The sequence below is a fragment of the Triplophysa rosa genome, linkage group LG17 (assembly GCF_024868665.1).
Source record: "Triplophysa rosa linkage group LG17, Trosa_1v2, whole genome shotgun sequence".
Lineage (NCBI taxonomy): Eukaryota > Metazoa > Chordata > Actinopteri > Cypriniformes > Nemacheilidae > Triplophysa > Triplophysa rosa.
The window spans coordinates 20499277-20521776 of NC_079906.1; the positions used below are offsets into that span (position 1 = coordinate 20499277).

Below are 22500 nucleotides of genomic sequence, written 5' to 3' on the forward strand. Positions count from 1 at the left end.
TCCAACCGAGCGAGCGCGCGGCGCGCGGATTTTGTGCATGCTTGAATTTTAAATTTAAATAATATCTAATGTGTGCATCTGAAAGATCAGCGATATATCAGTATTAATAAACAGATTTTAGCACATGAAACTATTTTCGAGCAGTCTGAAAACGTTTTAATGACTCATGCTTTATTTTGCACGGCGCTTTTGGGACTGTCCCAGGTCAGCGTCATCTAATGTGGTTTGTGAGTCAGTAATCTCCATCTTCATGTTCTACCAAGAAAAACGGAACTTTTATTAGCTGAGCGATGGTGTTTGATAATGCCTCACCATGGCGATATCAGGTCAGATCGTGCTAAAGATATTTTGATACACAGAAGTGAAAACATGCATTCAAGACCTCTCTGTTTTATTCCCAAATAAAGTATGTCGTTCCACATCAAAATAAAACACCAACAACCATTTACGTTTCTTCAGAAAGTTCTCCTTTTTTATTCCAAGGAACAAAAGAGTATTTTCATCCCAAACAAGAAAATAAAATAAAACAAGATTATATTAATCAATTATTAAGAGGATAAAGTATGACTTTTTCAATCTCTTTTCGTTTTCCCATGTCTTCTATAATGATATCAGTCATGCACCTAAGAAGTCCAAAGATGGCGCGAATGGCATAAGAAAGAAAGGAGTGGTAAGGCATGGATCACAACAATGGGACATTACGTTTCGATGACTGGGGCCAGTGATGGAGCGATGAATGGATAGATGGATGAAGAATGGAGAAGAAGAGGGAAGACGGTGCGGATTGCATGATGATGGATAGAATGTGATCGGGTTGATTCCCATTAATCTGCCTTCTTCGTGATAGGGAGAGAGAGCAGATGGAGGCTGAACCGTCCTTTATCAACTGCTGTCCGGGGAAGGTTCTCTATGCATGGCGTTTTTCTTCATGCTTTCGAGGTATTCCTGTTGTGACACTGCCAAAACGGAAGCCAATATCTCATCGTCTTCCCAGTCTGTAAGACCTGTTGCAAAACAAAAGAAACAAGATGTTCTGACCACACTGATGTAACCATGGACTATGTGATGTAAATATGGCTACCACTTTAAAAACTGTAACACTGTGGTGCTTTCAAAACATGACTGTTTGTTTGAGCCTGGTATAAAAACATTGGCTCAACCGATGGCTTAAGTTTGAGGTGGGATGGTCTGTTTGGTTGGCTAATGGCAGGGGGGGAGTGCTACAGAAATCTGTTTGAAAACAGTCATTACTTTTGCACGTCTGTTCGGTGCTGCTCGTTGCACAAAATTAAACGCTTCACCTTTAACAATTCACATTTGTGTAACAATCCCACAAGAGCGGGATAAATTGAAGCCATTCACTCCCTCTTTGCACCTTCCCAAATCCAAAACAAAACACAACTGATGTCAACAGTAGCCGGGGTGTGCCGATACTCAACTGCTATCAAGTGTATTTAACAGTTCATAACAACGACACACGTGCAACTAATTGAGTGATTTACACACAATATTTACTGGATGAATTTCACACAGTTGCACACTGAATCACACAGGAGGGATATGAAATAAATGTGATGAAAATTGTTCGAGTTTTATAGGTGGGTCAATCCTATTTGTTTACTTTGTATTTTTGAACGTATATGCGAACCCTTTCGAATTAGTTTCAGGTATACTTTAGTTTTAAAACATGTACATTTAGTACTCCTCTAACAAACCAGTTTAACATGGTGTTTCTGAAAGTGTTACTTTAAAAAGTAACTATTACAATGTCCTTAAAATGACATTTCATGCGGTGTGTAATGTTGCTGTGTGTGAGTGTAAGCAGTCTGGCTTGGGGGAAAAAAGGAGGTGACTCTGAATCCCACGAACGAGTCGTCTGCAGTTTTAATTTCAGTTCCGTGTCAGATTTGCGTCACTCGGTGTAATGCCCGCCTACGTTCTCAAAATTTGCGACACTGCGATGCTGTACGCGGTAGACCAATCACAGCAGACAAGACCATCTGACCAATCAGATCAGAGTAGGCTGATAAACCAAAGTAGGACCTTAAAAATCTGAAGATTTTTTTACTCTTAAACCTTTTTATACTGTGGGTCCAGAGTCTGACTAGAGCAGTGGTTCTCAAACTGGGGACCGTGGCCCCCAAGATGGATCCAGGGGGGCCACAGATTTTGTGGCATTTCATGAAATATAGAAATTTATCATAGATTTTATGCAATCAAACATCAGAAAAATGACACCACCAACCAAAAGAATTGAGGTTCCAGCATTGTATAACTGAATGTTTTTGGTTTAATTAAAATTCTAAGTTTAAGATTATACGTCTTTATATGGGGGCCGCAAAGCGATGCACTTAACACAAAGGGGGTCTTACAACGAAAAAGTTTGAGAACCACTGAACTAGAGGGTCCTTGAGTCTCTTGAAACAACAACTAACTAACTAACATAGCGCAAATTGTTCCATACCTATAACACATACTACATTTTATCAGAAACTTAAGTCAGATTTTTCTGCATCAATTACATTTACCAAAACAAAAATGATGAATATACCCTCTGAAAAGTTTGGTTTTTGCTTTGTGGTTTAAGTACATTTATAGCATAAGTTCAGATCACCTTTTTAAACTCCCATTTACATTTTCGGATTGTCAACAAAAATGTATACTTTTACTTTTTATCTTCACAATAGTTATAGTTAACAACAATAACCATGCCGCAGGCATAACATCATAGATGAATCAGAGATATGAGAGAGAACCATTTTAAACATTCCTAAATTCCTCAACAATGACGCAGGCAGACGGTATAACTTCCTCACCAAAAGCAGTAGGGGACATCTCTTGCATAATGGCCCGATAACCCAGTGCGGGATACAATGATACCAGGGAGGATGAGGTGGGTCTGTCTGGTCCAACACAAGCCTGGCTACTGGGACCTAAAGAGAGTTCAAAGTTCAAAGATTTAGTTTCCTAGCTTCCGCTGAAGCAGTTTTAAATAGATCTATTATCTTATTTCGCTTGTATTTATAAAAGCGTTTGCTAAAAGAATTAATATAAGTATCTATAAACGCTGTGGGACATACAGAGTTTACATTCAGGCTGCATAGTGGCATCCATAGAGGAAATGCGTCATACAGTAAAACTCATTATGAAACGCAGATAAGAGACCTGGTGTGCATGGCGATGGGGGTTTGGATAACGCATGGGCCGCTCCGGCCGGAGAGGGCGGTTTAGCGGTTGTGTCTGAGTGCAAAGGATCTGGAATCTCAGGAGAGGGGGCGGAGCTGCGTTGCCGCGGGGATCGTGCATTCCATTCTTCCAAACCACTGGAGGCTGCGGCCGTGGCGGAGCTGCACGTCGCGCTGGCCTTACGAGGCTGACAAAACGAAACATTCGTTCATTCACAAATTAACTGGCATCAGACTCTTCCAACATTGAATTTGCTTTGTACCTGAACACCTGTACTGGTCATTCAAAACACTCAACATGCTCACGTAACACATTTATATATACGTATAATGCTTGTTCATCTTTAACACTTTCTCTTTTGTTTTGCTGCACGGCTGATTTATAAGAAGACCTATTGTTTCTTTTAACAAGGGTCTTCTTGACAGTTGGTTTTAAGTGTGAAGACGCAAACCACGTGATATTAAATAAAACAGAATCCTATAGGTATGCGCATCTTAACCAACACAGCGTTCACCATGAGATGTGTGACTTTCAATATCAAGCCATGTGCACAGAGAAAGTTTTTATCGCTCAGAGGTTGCTCTTTCATAGCTCTGGGGATTCTCAGTTGTGTTTTGTTTAAGTATCAAATTTGTCTCAGATGTTTCTCTGGAGAATTTGTTTGAATCCACGAAGAGTATGGAGGTATATTGTATCGAGTAATCAGAATTTGGGTACATTTTATGAGAAATGGTTGAGTTTGAGATGTTCAATAATATTGACTGTTCAATATCAGTTTGTGACATTGTTGAGATCTCTTCTGAAACATTTGTGAGATTTCTGACTGTTCTTCTCAAGAGAAACATCTGAGATAAAAAGGTGCAAGCAAGTTTCAATTTGCTCTCCATTTAATCTCAGTGATGTCTAGAAATAACCGAGAGACCTCATGGTTTATATTAAACAGTAGTAATAAACATTTGATGACAAGCGCACGTGCGTTGTTCAGCATGTGTTGTTCATTGTTAGTTCATGATACCTAATGCATTAATGTCAACAAATTCAATCTCCTAGTAAAGTGTTTTGCATGACAGAACAGGCTTTAAAATCTGTATTAAAGCTGCTCTAATTGATGCAATTATGACACATCAACTCAAGGACTGCTTTTAAATGTGCAATTTGTTTTCAGTCTCTCGAAAGATTCTCACTGTATTAAGATTTATATACAGTTGTATTAGTTAGGCAGGATTAGAGTTTGAAAAGCTGCTGGCATTTCCACACCTGTCGCGCCTGTTTCTCTTGGTCTCTAAGCCACTGTAAGTAAGACTCTCTGGCCACTTGCTCCTCTATGGCCTCATTGGTCGCCTCCCAATCCGTGGCCCGTTTTTTGTCCTCCAGCATCTGTTGCTCAATCCAGGATTCTTCTGACGTTTTAATGGCATTCTTCATAAGTGACTGGTCTGCAAACTGCTCAGAGAGCGAGAGATAGACAGAAAAGGTTATAAGTCCCCTTGCGTTCCCCTTGAGGCAGCAGGTGAGAATGCTTTACCCTGAAGCTTCTCACTGCGTCTGAAATGTTATTTATAGGCCTCTGAAAGTGGACTGAACTTGTAAGAAAAGCCCAAGCATTGGTAGTCTATGTGCAAATTCAGCAAACATTTTTAAAATGCACATTTTTGAGATGTTTTCCCAGACCATGCTGTGCATGCACGGCAAGCAAGGTTAATACATGGTTTGGATAGGCTTTGATGTTTTTGTGTCGTAGCTGTTACTACATTGTGCATTTTATTAAAGATGGAGTGCTAAATAAACCGATCATAATCTAGGACCGGAATCTTTTTTTTTTTACAAAATGTACAGTATCTCACAGAAGTGAGTACACCCCTCACATTTTTGTAAATATTTTATAATATCTTTTCATGTGACAACACTGAAGAAACGACACTTTGCTACAATGTAAAGTAGTAAGTGTACAGCTTGTATAACACTGTAAATTTGCCGTCCCCTCAAAAAACTGCAGCTGTATATATTAAACTGGTTAGGAAGGTTTGATGATAACAGTGTAGCATAAATAGGGCCGTTTGCATTCGTCCACTGATTTTTTGTGTCTTTTCTTACTCTCTTTGTTCTCACTGTCCTCTTTTCTATCTGTAAGAGGGACATACCTCATCTTCTGATCTGGAACAATATGCCCATGTTCTCAGTACACTGTCCTTCTGGTCTATTCTTCATTTGGACACACAGATTGTTACAATACAGTCAAAGAATGTAATATGGGGGAGTGCTTGGATGATAAGACCTGCTGTCACACATCGAGTGCCAGATACATCTCATTAAACCTCTCATGGCCAGTGTGCCATCACCATTCAGTATTTTATCATTCAGTTTTGGTCTTCTTCGATGTTTTCTACAAATCATACATTCATCTGAATTACAAATAAAAATAGAGTATCGTTAAGCAATGTTTTCTCTATGTCTCTCTCCCACATGCTTGTAAATGTAAAAAGCAGTTTCGGTTCTAAGCAGTAGTCTTGTTTCTATTTGGCGGCGGTGTATTAACGGAAAACATCACCAAGCTATTAATCCACACGTTGCTTGAAGAGAAATAACGGAAATAATCACATCCGTGCTTTCTCTTAGTCAAAGTCCCCAGTACGTACACACTCTGTGTTTCAATTTTGCAGTCTTTGATGCTGCTCTGCCTAAATGATCAACAAATAAACAAACAAAACAAAACAGTGTGCTGTTAATAGGGCCTCCCCAAAAACCACAGACGTGTGGAATGTGTCCCCCCTCCTCCAGCAGGGCAATCTGGGAAATGGGACACTGCAGGTCACACTTTGTCGTCTCTTTGAGTTTTGGAGTTGTCATCAAAGCCACAGAGACCGGAACAGCTGACGGCGCAGCCGGGCTCTGAGCGAACGGGAGGCAGGATGCCATTTTTAATGGACTTCCCAATTCACAAAACCACAAAGATTTCACTTCACATATGAGAGACTGTATTATAAAGCATTCATGTAGGCAATCAACTAAAATGTAAACAAGTAAACAAACGTGAGTTCTGCTGGGGTTCTTGCAGAGACAGACGGAGGTGTGCGTGACGGTATTCACATACACAATAGTAACACCAAAGTGTTTCGAAGCAGTCGAGTTCAGCGAGGTCAACCAGAGCAAATTAACACTGAAAATACACCGCAGTCACGAATCACCGTCAGCTATTCTCACTTAAATGACACACTTATAAAAAAGACTTCCTCTCAGCTAAGGGTCAGTTTAACGTACGAGAAGTCTAACTGTGAAGCTTATGTTGTTTAATAGAGTAAGAGTCAACAGAAAACTCAAATTAAATTACTTGTTAGTGTTCTTACTGTGCACGAATTTAGTGCACATATATTTCTTAACTTCATTAAGCATTCTGTGTAACTCTGAAAACAGGTTATAAAAGTCAAACAGGCAGCGAAGTGCATGTCACAGGTACCCACCCCTGGTTTGAAAGCTGGAAGTCCGAGCCCAACTCCAATCGTGGCTTTGTTGGGGTTCACCACCGAGTTGTAATGAATGTTTCTGTGGTAACTAACTCTGATTGGTTCGTCGTTATTTTGATGGATGCCATGGAACGTGTTGATTGGTTCTAAAAGAGAACATTGTAATTTTGTATAGACCAATTTTTTTATCAACAGATTTGTTGTCAAGACTAATCAGTAAAACACTAACTTCATGACAACTTCATGCAGCTAAGGCCTGTTAAATGCACAAAAAAAAAAATGTTGCATGCGGCTACGTCAGCTTTTTATTTCATCTTAAAACATGTCTGCAGGACTGCAACAATTTGCATCAAAAAGTCTGCAAAACAAATGAAATCCATTACAAATATAATGTACTATAATATGCGTGCAGCGCTCACCTGTGCCGTACTGATAAACTTCCACTGGACGATTGTACATCTCCGCCATGGCCTGCATCTCAATGTGGTTCCCATGACAGTTGTTCTTCCTCTTTCTGTTGATGTATGTAGTGAAGTCCTCCGTGACATAGTTTGAGAAGTAGTCTGCGTTTTTCGTCTAAAGTAAAACATGACAAAAAGCACAAATGCATAAAAGATCCTTTTTTAAAAAGTCATCATAAGGTTTAGGTAATGTTGGAGGAAACATCACATACCAAGTAATCCATGCAATGTTTGCGGACGACTTCGTGCATATCTTGGTCTCCGTAAACTTGATCAGCTGCAGAAAACAGAAGATATCGATGTTTTTTATGCAATTATTATTGCAAATGTACAATATTATTGTTGTTTAACTGTAGTTAAAAAAACACGCATTTATCTTAAAGTCTTTATCCTCAGACCATAAAATATACAACAACGTAATTACATTTTCAGAGTAAAGTAGAAATAAACACAAAACGATGCTTTTAGCATTTAATGGCGTTTAAGTCTAGTTAAGTTTTCTTTGGACCATATAATGAACACAAATGTAGTTTTTTATTCATGTATGCATGTAGCAATAAACACACTATGATCTTTGCACAAAATAATTTCACACCACAGCAAAGAATTTTTTATTGCACTCGTTGCATTCATACCAATAATAATTTATTGAATAGAATAGAATTAAAAAGAAAAGCTTACAGAGGACACGGACATGTTAGTTCTCACTAATGCATGAAATACACAAATCATTTTTTTTATCGTAGAGTCTAAGGGGTCTGATAAAAGGCATATACTGTTATGCATGCTTGCACGGCTCAGAACTTTTGGCGGGCTTTTTCATACTCATTTATGTGCCAGATATGACTCAAAAACAAAACCAGGGGCCCAGATGTAAACAAACGGGTGTATGAGCTGCTCTCCGAGGCGACACCTTTTCCTCCCAAAAGCGGCAATATGCAAATGAACCGCAGCCTCAAAGCGCATTCCGGCTAGTCACATGATCATTCCCCGCAAAGATTCTCAGAATCTCTTAGTCAATTTCCTCTTTCGCAGCATTGGCCCACTTCTGTTGTGACACTTACGAAGATACTAAGGAAGTTGCCTTTTGCCGCGCTTAAAAAAGGTCTACATAACAGTTCAGACCAAACACATCTATTCAGGTGCAACTGCTTTATTTAAAGACGCTTTGAGTTCTGCGAAGAGGCCCCATAAACCCGCATTTAGTTATCTGATACGATGGAAAGCTTTGTTGGAAGGAAGAAGAAATAGTAACTTCAGGTTCAGAGACTAAACCAAATGGCTGATAGAATACGCCGCAGCAAAAGTGTCACAAAAAACAAGCGCCAAGATGATTTTATTATTGCAATTATTCTCTGCAACACGCATTACAGCAATGACTGAACACTGTGTTTCTTAGAAAATGTATTTGATAGGGGTTTGAAGGAGCACGCCGTTCTGTTCTCTACACAAACTATGGTTTGCATTTTCTGGCAGGTTCACGCTGTTAGCTATAGATGTGACTTTGAATGTTTGTTTGTTGTTTGTGTAAATTTGCTTTTGGAAGCCGCGTGGAAAAATGTGAGGCTAAACGCCGCGAGCTAAAAGCGTGTTCATCTGCAGGCTCCAAGTTGACTTCCAGTCTGTGTTTGGTTTTAATACAACAATTTCATTTATATGAATAATAATTCATATTAACATTTAATTGCATATCAATTGTATTGAATTAAATGAAACTACTCAACAGTTATTGATCTTAGCGGACGTCTACCTGAAGAAGGTAACGTTTGTTTATGTTGTTGCCGCTAAAACCGTCTATACGCAGATGCAAAACTCCCTAAAAAAAGATTTATACAAAAATATAAGAAAAGTTATATACGTTGGCCTAGTTCATTGTTATTCAGCTTATTGAAGTGAACCGTAGTGTAAAGTGGTACCAAAAAAAGGTTTCCTGAAGTCTTTTCAACTGTTGTGAATAGGTCAAACACACCAACAACAACAAAAAGAAAAGAAAAGAAAAAAAAAAGTGGCATGCACTTCAACACACTAAAATGCTGCGTTGTTTCAACCAATAGTTGGGTAAAATATGGAGAAACCAAACCGTTGGTTTAAACTAACCTAGCAAATGTCCATATTTGAACCACTCGTGGATTGAAAAAGCCCATTTATTTTTAGAGTTAAGACAAACAGCAGTCCGCAGGTCACATGTAGGTGCCGAAAGTTGAGTTTGTTTTTGGTTCCCCATCTGGACCTGTTGTGTGTATTTTCCATCTTGTCTTGCCCTTACCATTCATAACAGCAGCGTGAACATGGATCTTCAGTGGGCGCTTTGGGGGAAAATCAGGGATTCCCCTCAACTCCATTTGCATGTTTCTGACTCATACATGTTAATAAACACTGCCTTCGTTTCTTTCCTGATTTCGACCTGAATTTGAATAACAAACAGTTTTAGTTTGGTGGTGCTGTCATGTGGGCCATGAAAGAGTCTTAATGCACAGGCTTTACTGCACATGTGTTTCCTGAGATGAATGTTTGTTGACCTAACGTGCATTAGGGGTTTTCCAAAACGTGTTTTTCCTAATTCAAGAGTTGTTATATTTTGGTCTCTATATATTTAGGTCCTTCCTGCAAGTCTATGGGATTGTTTTTGCAAGCGCCACTAACTTTTTGTGGAATAAATGACTTTCTTTCCACACCGATGTTGGTTTGATAGACTAAATAGAGAAAATTTGCATCGCCCATGAGACTAGGGTTTCCAAGCTGACCCCTCCCCAGAAGAGGCAGACATTACTGTCATAGCTGCAGGAAAAAAACACAGAAAAGCCCACCGCAGCGATACCGCTCATAGCGTTGACATGCACATCTGGTCACCCAGCAAAAGTAAGTTGCTCAATACCAAAAATGGGCGGTTGACCTTTCTGGTCGCAGCGGATGACTTGATGAGAAGTCAACAACAAAAAAGCGGAATAGACATTCGCTGGGCAGGTCTACCATGAAAAGCCGATAGCGCTGATAGAATTCTTGAGAAAAGAGAAGAGCAGAGGTCCACCGAGCAAAAACAAAACCACAAGCGTGCTTCCACTAATGTAGGCCGCAGATAGCGTCTCGATGGTAACCAGAGAGCTTACTTCTAAGAAAGGGGCGTGTCCAAATTTCATTTACGGAGGGGAAGACAGAGTTCACACCTACACTGGTGGTCTGGGGGCCATTGATAAGGTTTATCCTCGAAAAGCAAAGCCACAATTATATTAGTTAAAAGAATCTATTCGCTCATATTTCCCGGGAACACTTCCTGCACGCTTAATGAGTTTGGAAGCATCATTTGCATATTTCTGCAGAAGGAAACCTATCATGAGACAACAGCCAACAGCAGGCTATGAGGAAAACTAGGCATAATAACACGCATGTACGGTTGGATCCAAACGTTTGCGGCCACATTAAACATCTAGAATTTTTACCCATTTAACCCTAAAACAGATTTAAACAAAGATGTAATTAAAGATCCCGTGCCATTTTAATATTTAAAGGTCACTTATCAAATGTAAGCAAAATTGTGATACCATGTTAAATCCTGTGTACAAAATGAAGCATTTTCTTGCTTAAGAAAAAAAATCTCACAAGAAAAAAATGGGTTTGGAAATCTTGGGTCAATAGTTTTTGCGCAATTTTGTGAAGACCATGCCAGCTTAAGTGCATGCTTCTTACTAAAGTCGGGGGACACACGGAACCTAAAAAAGCTCATTCATTTGTAATGCTGTATTGCATTCGAAAAAAGCTAAATATAAGCAATATATCAAGTGGTCTTGCGATACCCCATTAAGACCACAATGTATTTTGTGTAAGTGTATTATAAAAGCAACGAACCAAAAGATGCTGTGCATTACAGTTTTACCACGGCAAACAAGTTGCACTTACATAGCTTTCATAAAAGATAAGAAAAACTAATATCGGACATAAAAAGTGCTAAAACACATCAAATAATACTAAACATAAGGTGACACTAATCACTTAAAATAGTTCAACTGCTGCGTTTATGCTTGGCGCTCTTCCTCCAAGTGTGACCGTGTGGAACATGAGTTCATCCAGAACGCTCCGAGGTCAGCACTCTGACCTCCATTACTATGTGCTTCTGACATCTGACAGGACACGTCCACCTCGACCCGCCTGATCAGTAAATACTCCTTACAAACAAGTAAATCGATCCTGCAGTCTAAACAAACAGAGTCACAACAGATTCAAAGGTAACTCTACTCAACGGCCTTATCCACGTCTTCATTCATCACTGTTCTCTCATTAGACTATGCATTTGAGATTATGATCAAATAGACCAATGTGTATTGATTTGCGGGGTCGAATCACAACTGTACTTTCAAAGTGTACTGTTTGCTTTCTCCTGCTAAAGAAGTCTAGTTATAGTTCAAAAAATGTTTAATTCATTGGTCTGCAGTGTCCTACGATTGTGCCAGCAAAAGCATTCGCTGATCATGAGAGCGTTGAGTAAGACAGAGTTTCCTATTGCCCTAGAAAGACATGCTGGAACCCCCGGCCTCTGAATCACTCGTTCAAGCTCACAAGACATCACTGCAGCCGGGCACGCCGTCTTGCAGACGTGTCTACTGGCACAATACGTGCAAATCCAGGAGGCCCGCTGTACTTTCGAGTTCACGCTCTGGCGTAAACTCCAGACTTATGGGTCTAAACTATTTCGTCAACAGACAGTTTTGTAAGAGACGTTGCCAGGAGTCGACCATTATGGGCTTTTCATCATCAAAATAAGCCAAATGTGGTCGTGGTGGTGTCTAGGTGAAAGGCTTCGAAAAAGTCTTCTTTTTAAAGAGAAAGGCAGTACGTACTCCAGATGTGCCAAAGTTCACGAGTCACTTATGAGCAAGAAACTAGAAAACTATGCGAAAGGGTGCAGACGGTCTTATCACAATCAACGTCTGTCATCAGGTCCAAGTCTATGTTAGGTTAAATGGGCATTATTAAGAGTGTTGGCTATTCTGGATCTATAGTGATATCAACCAAAAAGCTGTAAAAATCGAATTTCTCCTAAAAGGGATCCTTCACCCAAAAATGAAAATTCTGTCATCATTTACTCACCCTCAAGTTGTTCCAAATCTGTATAAATTTCTTTGCTCTGATGAACACTAAGAAAGATATTTGGGAAAATGTCAGCAACTGTCATTTCTGGGACATCATTGACTACCTTAGTAGGAAAAAATATAGTATAATAATGAGAAAATTATTAAAAACAAAATGAGATATTTTGAAGAATTTAGGAACTTGAAGAATTTGACTTCCATTTGTATTCTTCCTACCACGGTAGTCAACGATGTCAAAGATATTATACAGGCTTGGAACAACTTGAGAAGAGTAATTCTTCACAGAATTTTCATTTTTGGGAGAAGTATCCCTTTAAATTTCCTTTAAAATCAATCCAGACACCGAAATATGCAAAAGTAGAAGTACACGTCATTTTGACCGGTTCACGTCGGATCTAACTAGTCAACATCCTTCAGTTCTATTCCATTTCCCATTTTACTGAAACTATGCCCTAAAACGTTAAGATGTTATGTGAACAGCTCTGGTGTTGTAATCTGTGCTTTCCTGTCCTAGCAGAAGTTGATCAATGTAATGACAAGGAATCTATGTGTAACCCTTGATTCCAGCATGGCTTCAAACTTTGGCTCGTGTTTGCCACAAAGCCACAGTACAAGATGTCAAGGAGTAAAACATCATTCTGGACCAATAAAAAACCTAAGACAGGTAGATAGCAACAACAGCTGGCCTCTGCTTCCTCAACACACAGACACTTACCTTATTATCCAACAGAACCCCACTAATCTAGAATGTTGACCGGCTAGTGATTGATCTTAAGATTTATGTAACTTACAAGGGATGCACATTTTACCATTATTTTCTTCGAGAAAAGACACATCAGAGAAGACACGTACAGAAACAAATGCACAGCTTGTCTTTGGATAAATACTAATCTGCCAACTACACGCATGTAAAATGAACAATTTCAAGAAAGACTTTCAAATAAAGCTTGACACTATATTGATCATTAATGATCAGAAAACAACATTCCACGACTAAATACCCTGTTCATCACCCTGCAGTTTGCAGATGCCAATTAACTAAGCACTAAAATCAATCAAAAAGTTTAAATCGCTGATTATCCAATCAGAATGTAGTAAATGTAACCATCCTTTATAATTGACAGTTGACACTTGATTTTTTTATACACTTTCTTTTTCAAAGAAAACTTTCCTCTTACGGTCAACCAATTGTTTTTCAAGTTTAAGTACCCAAGGGCAAGGTGTGGAGGTGCCAGAGAGGAATTTGGTCAACACCTTCGCTTTAAGACCGGCCCGCATGTGCCACTCCGTCAAATCATGTTATGGCATTCGTAGCATGCGCCCTACAATCACAACAAGATGACGAACAGCGAAACGAGAGGAATGCAGCCCAGCTGTCTGTTCCAGGTTCACGACAGGGCACGGGCTGCTTTGTTGGAAAAAACCTGCAGTCGGTGCGTGCAGGGGAAAATAAGCCGGGCTTACACTGGAATGTGATTTGCATACGCTGTGGATTTTCATAAACAGGTTCCAAGTCATTGGTTAGTCTGGTCTTGGCACAATCTTGACTTGATTTTCACCTAGCGGACAACGAAACAGGAACACGACGATCCTTGATAGTGGGCTTTTTAGAAAGGGCCACGAATAACGATTTCTCCACTTACAAAATCCACTTTAAAATATCGGTAAGGTAACACTTGACAATATCGTAAACATTAGCAAATGCTTTGAGCAAGATTGTTTTTTAGCATTTAGTAATCTTTTGTACTCTTAGTCAATGCCAAACGCCATTGCAGTAGTTCATGTAAGTTCATTGTGCATTAACAAATGTCAACATCTCCAAATTCTTGTAAATGTTGAAATTAACATATACTAAAATGAATAAATGCTGTAGAAGTATCATTTATTGTAAGTTCATGTTAGCAAATACAACCTATACAGTACATATTTCAAATAGTCTCTGTCCTTCTGAAACCATGCATATCCAAATTGGCCATTTTTAACAGAGTACTTTTTAAATGATTACATTTGTCAAAGTTGACAAGCACTTTTTAATACTAAAAATTATTTAAAAAATAAAAATCACGAAATATGGAGATACAAGGTTTCAGAAGGACATCAGCAATATATTTATTTATTAACATAATTATAAGTATTGCTATATTTATATAAATAGGTATATTAAAATATTCTTTACTAGCTATAGAATTTAAATTATGTGTGGTTATTTTTTATTTCAATGCTAATATTTTATTCAAAGCAAAATGTTAACACCACAAAATGGACAAGTAAGCTGATTGATAAATTGATCATCAAACACAAAATCATTACAATCCAAGAATTTGCCCTTTTTACCAGGTAATCTGTATCAAACAATTCAGGGTATATCGAGTGTCAAGAGTTTCTATATATGGCTAAATAGAGTTTGTTTAGTTGGCTGGGTCAGGTCACCCCACTTTCAAGTGTGTGCGCCAGTAACGCTGCCAAATACTACCTTATCCACCAGAGACCAGGTCGAGCTTGAGAGAGGGACGGTGCTCTGAATAACCAGCAGAACAGCACTGGAAATGAGAACAAATGCTGGGAGCCAGGGCTGGGGCCGTCCACATGACACCACTTCCCACTTATGAAAAGAAAAAGCACATTCCAAAAGAAACTCTCCCGACACAAAACCCTGCACAACAATGACAGAATACCATACCGAAAGCTTCTATCAAGGATGTGGTGATTCAGACTTCATTCAGGTGTTCATAACAAAACTGTTTTTGATGATTATGACATGGCCGTATAAAACCACACTAAAGCAGGTTTTACAACTGTTGTTTTTAAAGGAACGTTGTAGGCGGAGGGCTTGATTTTAAACCTGGGCCAATCAAACAGTCCCCGAAACCACAAAACCTTTCGAAAGTTTTTCTTTGTAATACCAAAACTGAAACCACACATGGCAAAATTCTCACTACCAAAACAACGACACAGGTGTGCCTACGTGTGTGTCGATATATGTGCTGGATTCTGCAAAAATGAAACGCACACCCTATGATGCTGTGAAATGTGACGGGTCATCTTATCAGAAACTGAATGAAAGCAGTATGTGACCTGATGGCATAATCTTTTTACGTGCACTTCAGTCAAAGTCATGACAAACAGAGCAGCAGTCAGACATAATTCTGATCGTTATTAATAAAATTACTTTAAAATCCTTCATGAATATTTCTAGTCATCCAGCTAAACATTTGGACACAATTTACAGAACATAAAGTCACTGAAACAAATTAAGAGACAGGTCTGAATTGACTATTTAAAGGTTTAAAACCGTGTCTACACCGGATGAGACCGGCGCGACGCGACACGAAACGACACGACAAATGACATTAGAAACGCACGCATTAGAACCCATTAAAATGTTACATTTTATCCAAATCGAATGCTGCGCGACAAATCCATTAAGAACAAGCAGGTTGCCATGTCGCATCGCGCCTGTTGCATCCGGTGTAGACACGGTGTAAGTAAAATAAATCACTTTTATTTCATTCTGTGAACTAGTGACGTTTCTCCCAAATTACAAATGAAAAAAGTTTTTTATCTCCATTTGTTTGTAAAAAATGTAAATGGGACAAACTGGTCAAAAATAACAAAAAAAGATGCAATGTTTGCAGATCTTGAATACTTCAAAGAAAACAAGTTCATATTCATGCTTAAACAATACAATTCTAATGTTTTACGTGTACTTTAGGATCAGTAGGATCAAACGAATATATGATGGAACACGCCTGATTTTTCACAACTTTCATGCGTCTTTGCATTCTTTCGGTCTTTCACATTGCTGTTGGGAGACTTTGACATTTGTTTCTGTTATAATTAAACAGACGCTGGCCTGAAATTGCCACAATACACACAGAAATGCAGATAAAAGGCAAAAGTGGTCTCTTAAGTTTTTCTGTGGCTGCATCTGTTTCCTATAACTTTAAGGTCTTTTGATAAAAAATTTTTTTTAAAGATTAATTTTTTTGGCCTTTATTTACAGTACAGTAACGATGAGAAGACAGAAACGAAGTGGGTGAGGGGGGGGGTGGGATCGGGAAAGGACCACGAGCCGGGACTCAAACTCGGGTCGCCCGGAGCGCAACTGCGCCATATGTCGGAGCACTAACCACAAGGCTATCGGCTCCGACGTCTTTTGATAAATTGCATGTTCTTAAATAATTGAGTTAAGCAGACTAATGCAAACTCTATGCATGAATTTCTTTGTTGAACTAAAATATTTTTAATGGATGAGTTAAGAGGGTTGTAAAGGAAAAGAAGCCGCCCAGGGTACATGGGAACTCATTCAATACTGCAACATCCCAGCATGCACTTTAACAACATGACTGAGAGAAAGACCACTGAGAGATTAGGGCTGTATTCTAGACAAAGCTAAAAATGTTATGTTATTGTATGGTCTCTATACTATTCACAAATTTCCGATCACCTTGTTTTGATGTTCGCTATTATTGTAACATGAGGAAAAGAACAATAAAGAATAAGCAGGTGTGGCCGATCTATAGACTGGTGTTGTATAACGCTACCGCAAATTACCATTGATATCCCTACCACTGATGATATAAACCCCTGTGAGATAAAATACCTTGGAAAATCATTTGCATAACACTGCACGAACATGTGACTTCACCCTACTGCCATTTGCCTCTTCGGGCGAGCGGAGAGCTTGCACCGCATATGGCAAACTGAACTACAACATGAAGAAAAAAGCATTCAGGCAGTCATTCAGGGTTCAGAATGACATGCAAAATTCATGCAATTCTTCAAAAGTTGTGCTTCTCGTTAGTGAAGCTTGCTACACCAAACCATTCGCCGATAAACAATGAGTTGCAAAAAACATGTTTAAAAGGGACAGTTCACCTGGTCAATTCAAAGCTGTACGATGTTCTTTCTTCTGCAGAACAAAGATATTTCAAAGAATGTTGGTAACCAAACAACGTCCCATTGACTTAGGTTTTGCGTCTATACGATAGAAGTGAAAGGGATACTTCACCCAAAAATTTCATCATTTACTCACTTTTTGCCCCCCACTGACTCCCATAGTATGAAAAATTACTTTATTATTATTGTTTTTGTTCTGATGAACACAAAAGAAGACATTTTGAAGAATGTAGGACAGCAAACAGTTCTGGGGCACTATTGACTTCCATTGTTTTTTTCCTACTATGGTAGTCAATGGGGGGCAAAATCTGTCTGGTTATAAGCATTCTTCCAAATATCTTTCTCTGTGTTCATCGGAACAAAGACATTTATACAGATTTGGAACAACTCGAAGGACAGAATTTTCATTTTTGGGTGAAGTATCACTTGAATGGGCACTGCTGTTCGGTTATCAACATTCTCTAAAATATCTGTTTGTGTTCTGCAGAAGAAAGTCATACAGGTTTAAAATGACAAGAGGGTGTGTAAATGATGACAGAATTGTCAGTTTTGGCAGAACTATCACTTTAACGTTAGTTTGTTTAAACTTAAAGGAATAGTTCACCTTCAAAATGAACATTCTGTCAACATTTACTCACCCTGTTGTCATTTTAAACCCGTGTGGTTTTCTTTCGTCTGGAAAACTCAGAAGAAGATATTTTGAAAAAAGTTTGTAACCGAAAACCCTTGGTCCCCATTCACTTCTATTGTATGGACACAAAACCAATGCAAGTCGAAGATGACCAACGGTTTTCTGTTACCAACATTTTTTCAAAAAATCTTCTTTTGACGTCTGCAGAAGAAAATCATGCAGGTTTGAAATGACAAGGGGGCGTGTAAATAATGACCGAGTTTTCATTTCGAAGGTGAACTATTCCTATAATTGGATTCATAAAACGAAAAATGAATATTCAAAAATCAACACTATGCATCAATAACCAAACAAGAATATTTATATTGAATTCGCTGCGAACATCTCTACAAAAACCATTAAAGCCCACAAAATGCTCTTTCAAAGATTCTCAAATCATGCTGGGATAACATGGATCATCAGTTCTGCACAAACTTCTGGACGTGCTGTTGTGCACGTCCTTCAAGAAATCTTAAAATGTAAATTTCTTAGTTATGTTTTTCACTAAAATGGCTACGCAAATAACATCATTTGTGATAAAAAATCTGTACTAAAAAAAATGAAGCATTTTCACAAGTGGACTCAGACTTCTGAAAGAACATGAGTGACTGTTAATCAACAGCGCCCCCTAAAACAAGATTCTAATCCTGAGATATCCAGATCACACAGGCCGCAAAAGAATCAAAGCCGCAGCCTCCTTACCATTTGGGCAGTTATATAACGTGGATTGTTTGACTCGAGCGATTGTTTGGAGATGGATAGTTTCACACCTGCAGTGTGTCCCTGATGGGAACGCTACAAGTAGGCTAGGTCAGACTCAGCACATAACATGTCTGTCTTACGAAACCTGTACAAATCTCAAACAAGGCCCGAGATAGATGTGTGATTGTGTGTACAGGTTTGGCTACACGTTTTTTGAATAATCTTTCAAATCTTCAACACGTGAAAGAAATCAGGGCTCGTCCGGGACAACTGAATATTGTTTGTATGGGCAAGTGAGAGAGAATTTTACCTGCCCGACGGGAAAAATAACAGTGCTACTACAGTTATTTATATAGACATATATACCGCTATTGTGTAGTAAAAAAAAGAAATACACAGAACTTAGAAAAAATAAAACAAATTTAGGTAAACTAAAAATGATATGGCCCTAATTTATCCATCTGTATGTAACGTTAATGTCATTTGTCAGTTACCTGTCTATTCATGCGATGAACTGCACTTGCATATTTTTTTAAATGATGACAACAGATGTTTTATACTTGTGCTGCAACTGTTTGGCCTGTGCTACAAAACCTCTCTAACACCAGTGCTATGTGCAAAAACACTATGGGTAATTAATAATAATTACTGCTTGCCTTTGTTCTATAACAATCATGGAGAGTATTAACACATGTAGGTGGCCGCAGCAGACATTAGGTAAAACTCTTATAAGCGAACTTGACCAATCAGGATCCGAAACAATTATATTGACACTTCAAATGAAATATCATTTTTTATCTTCGGACAAGTAATATGACAAAGGACAACCACATGACAATGCTTAATGTCAAGCCCTGGAAATATAAGCTTGGAGAGAAACAGAAAGTGACAAACATTACAAAAGCAACAAAGCAAGATAACAGAGAAAGAAAAATGTAATACAGAATGATTCATGAATGAGGGTTTGCGGAAATCCGGCTCATGCAACTGAAATATGGTATATTGGGATATAGTTGCTAGAAGTTGAGATGAAACACTATCCATTCAAAACACAACACAAATAGGTCAATCGCACAGGTCATAGTAACACTATACAGTCAGCTTTTATACTGTATATGCCGCTAACCAAAACACACTGGTATTGGTCTTAATTCAAATGATTTGTCTTAAATGTTACACAAACAAAAGAAAATTTCGAGTCAGGATTTGAGGTCAAAACACAAAGTTCATCTGCACATTTACAAGCTGAAATGAACGTGTGAAAGAACATCAACAGCTTTCACAGTATGGTGTCCCCTCTCACAGCACTTCATGTTTTGATTCGAGCACCTGCCTGCAGAACACTACAAATATGCAGATGAGTAGCGCCACCTAGAGGAATGTTCTGGTAGTTTCTCATGAACTCAACACAGTCTGGAATGTCCAGTTTAAATAACAAATTAATTACATATTTGGCTGACTATTACTTTTACTATTTGGACAATTATTCATAAAATAAGTATTCATGTATTATTCATGCACAACAGAATACGATGTATTCTATAATGCAATGTATTGTAAAATGTACCTATTTTTTTCCTTCCTTACTTCTAATTTTATGCAAAAATTTTATTACTAAATCTATATTTCTTGTCTGTTTCCACAATGTTTTTTCTGTACAGCTGCTTTGGAAAAATGCAAATTAGAAAAAGTGCTATGAATTAAAAAACTATTTTAAGTCACCCTTAAAAATGTATGAATTTCATTACATTAAGTAACACAATATCAAAAAGGAAAAAAAACTTTTTCACACATTTTGAGCAGAACATTCAGCATTAAATCACGAATCAACAGACCATTTGTTTGCAGATATATTTTGCTTTGATATTCTGTTAGTGCATTTACATTCTGTTAGTGCATTGATATTCAGTGCATTAACAGTCATACATTTTTAGGTATAGCTTACTGTACTTTTCTTTAGACGGTTTTAGCGGCAACAACATAAACAAACGTTATGTGGCCCAAACTTAACTTCCGGTAGACCTCTGCAAAGAATCAATAACTGTTCAGTAGTTTTAATTTATTTTAATACAATTAATATACAATAAAATGTAAATATAAATGAATATGAATATAAATTGAATATAAAATAAGTTACTTTATAACCAAACGCAGACCGTAAGTTAACTTTAGCCAGGCACGTGTATCCGATGAAACCGTCTGTAGAAGACGTACAGATAAAAAACCAGGTCTGATTGTAGAACAGATGATGGCTATTTGATGTAAACATATGAGACATATATGAGTAAACATATATACTCAATCAATCTTGCACCAGTGGTTGGTTAATGTACCCACCGACAGCTCTGAAGAGGCAGGCACCGTCTTCCTTCATTTTTTTGATGACGAATCCTTTCTTTTCCCCGAGCGCTTTTTCGAACCAGTGTTCCTGCTGTAACACAGGCAGAACATCAGAATTTCAAAACAAAACCAGCAGGTGTTCAAAATCATGTGCTGGATAAACAGACAGGCATTTTATGACGAAACTATTGCTAAAAGCAATCACGTATGTTGTGTCAAGAAGACACCGAGACATAGACTGTAAATAGTGAACAGCATCACATTTTTTATGTAGATTAAAGCTCTTTGTCCAACCACATCATGTCTGAAATATTCTACTTGTCTAGACTAGCCATAAATGATACTCCACATCTTATTACATTACATAAAAAGATTTGATTTTTTTACCTCTAATTACAAGTACTGAAATAATGCACAATGTAATAATAGTACACATTTTTTTACAGTAAGCTGTACGTAAGTGGTCTACCAACTGAGCTACATAAATTGGTTTGTTCAATTAATTGTCTATCTGAGATACTGTGTCTGTCTTTTTCATTTATCTAAATATGCATTTTTTGTATCTATCTGTCTGTACCAATGTCAGCACGCTAACAATGGGTCAAGCATGTAAATAAAGACGTAACGTGCTGTCCGGTGACGTCATTCATCACACACCTGTTCCACTGTGGCCGGGTCCTCTGACTGTAGTCTGGCAGCATTCTCATACTCATCCTCGCTGTTGTACCCGGCTCCTTCCTCCCGCTCGGGACTGGAACCCCCTCCTCCTCCAACACCACCGCCGCCTCCGCTTCCTCCCCCCGACGCCCCGGGTCCGGTCCCTCCACCGGCTACCCCACCGGAGCAGGTCGCCTGTCTCCGCCTCTTACTGAGCCCGGGCCCCGAACAGCACCCTCCCATCCCTCCTCCGCATCCCACCCCGCTCGACAGCTCGCCTCGAGCCCCGGACACGCACGACATACCGCCCGCATCCCCCTGGCCGACCGGGGACCCGGCGCCCACCGGCGGAGGAGAGGCCTGCTGCGGCCGGGCGCTAGATTCATTCCGCCTGTCCTCTCTAGACGCCGGTGGAGCGGCTTGATAGGACCAGGGCGGCGGAGAAGCCCTGGGCCTCGTACCCGGCCGGACGCCGTGGGAGTGCTGGTGCGGGTCGGAGCCGGTCCGGCGATCGGAGTCGTCGGGGTGATCCGACACACCGACCGACGAGCTCGGCTTCTTCTTCGGCAGGATCGTCATGCTCGGGGAGGGGGGTCAGGGGTGACGCTTCCTCCGTTTTTACGACTCCTAACGCGTTTGAACGTCCGACTCGAGCGTCTTTGACGTCGTCGAAATCGCTCCCGTCACCCCGGAGCGTGTTTAATTCAACGCGAGGCGATTCTACCGTTAAAAACGGCTGATAACAGAACAAAAACAAACCGTCTTCCCGTCCCTCAGTTTTTCTGTTGCCACAAAACATCAACATACGGATGACGATACGATCGCGTCACTTCCGTTCCATTCTGCTTCCTCTGCTGGGCTCAGTTTTTTGAACCTCAGTTTTTATTTGACTTTTTTTTATTTTTGGACATTAGTCATTAAATTGTTAATTCATTCATCTCAGCAGGTGCATGTGTTTGGTTTGGTTTGTTCAGTAACACTGATCCACTGCCCTCCTGGTATTACTAGAGCAGGTCATGTTTATTATGGGAGCATATGGA

At 39.2% G+C, this 22500-nt stretch overlaps 1 protein-coding gene across 2 annotated transcripts; it reads right to left on the minus strand.

Moving 5' to 3' along the window:
* Window positions 1–468: 468 nt before the first annotated feature.
* On the minus strand, window positions 469–22467 carry otud5a (OTU deubiquitinase 5a). 2 transcript variants are annotated; one of them, XM_057356580.1, is made up of 9 exons: window positions 21461–22467; window positions 20801–20891; window positions 7321–7385; window positions 7067–7223; window positions 6645–6793; window positions 4444–4629; window positions 3166–3373; window positions 2817–2933; window positions 469–1004 (listed from the first exon to the last, which is right to left on the minus strand). In XM_057356580.1, exons 1-9 carry the CDS (start codon window positions 22037–22039, stop codon window positions 883–885), a joined length of 1674 nt encoding a protein of 557 aa, XP_057212563.1. In that variant the 5' UTR covers window positions 22040–22467; the 3' UTR covers window positions 469–882. The 2 variants fall into 2 exon arrangements, with proteins under 2 accessions (XP_057212563.1, XP_057212560.1); XM_057356577.1 differs by having other exon boundaries at window positions 473–1004; window positions 20801–20894; window positions 21461–22443.
* Window positions 22468–22500: the final 33 nt, after the last annotated feature.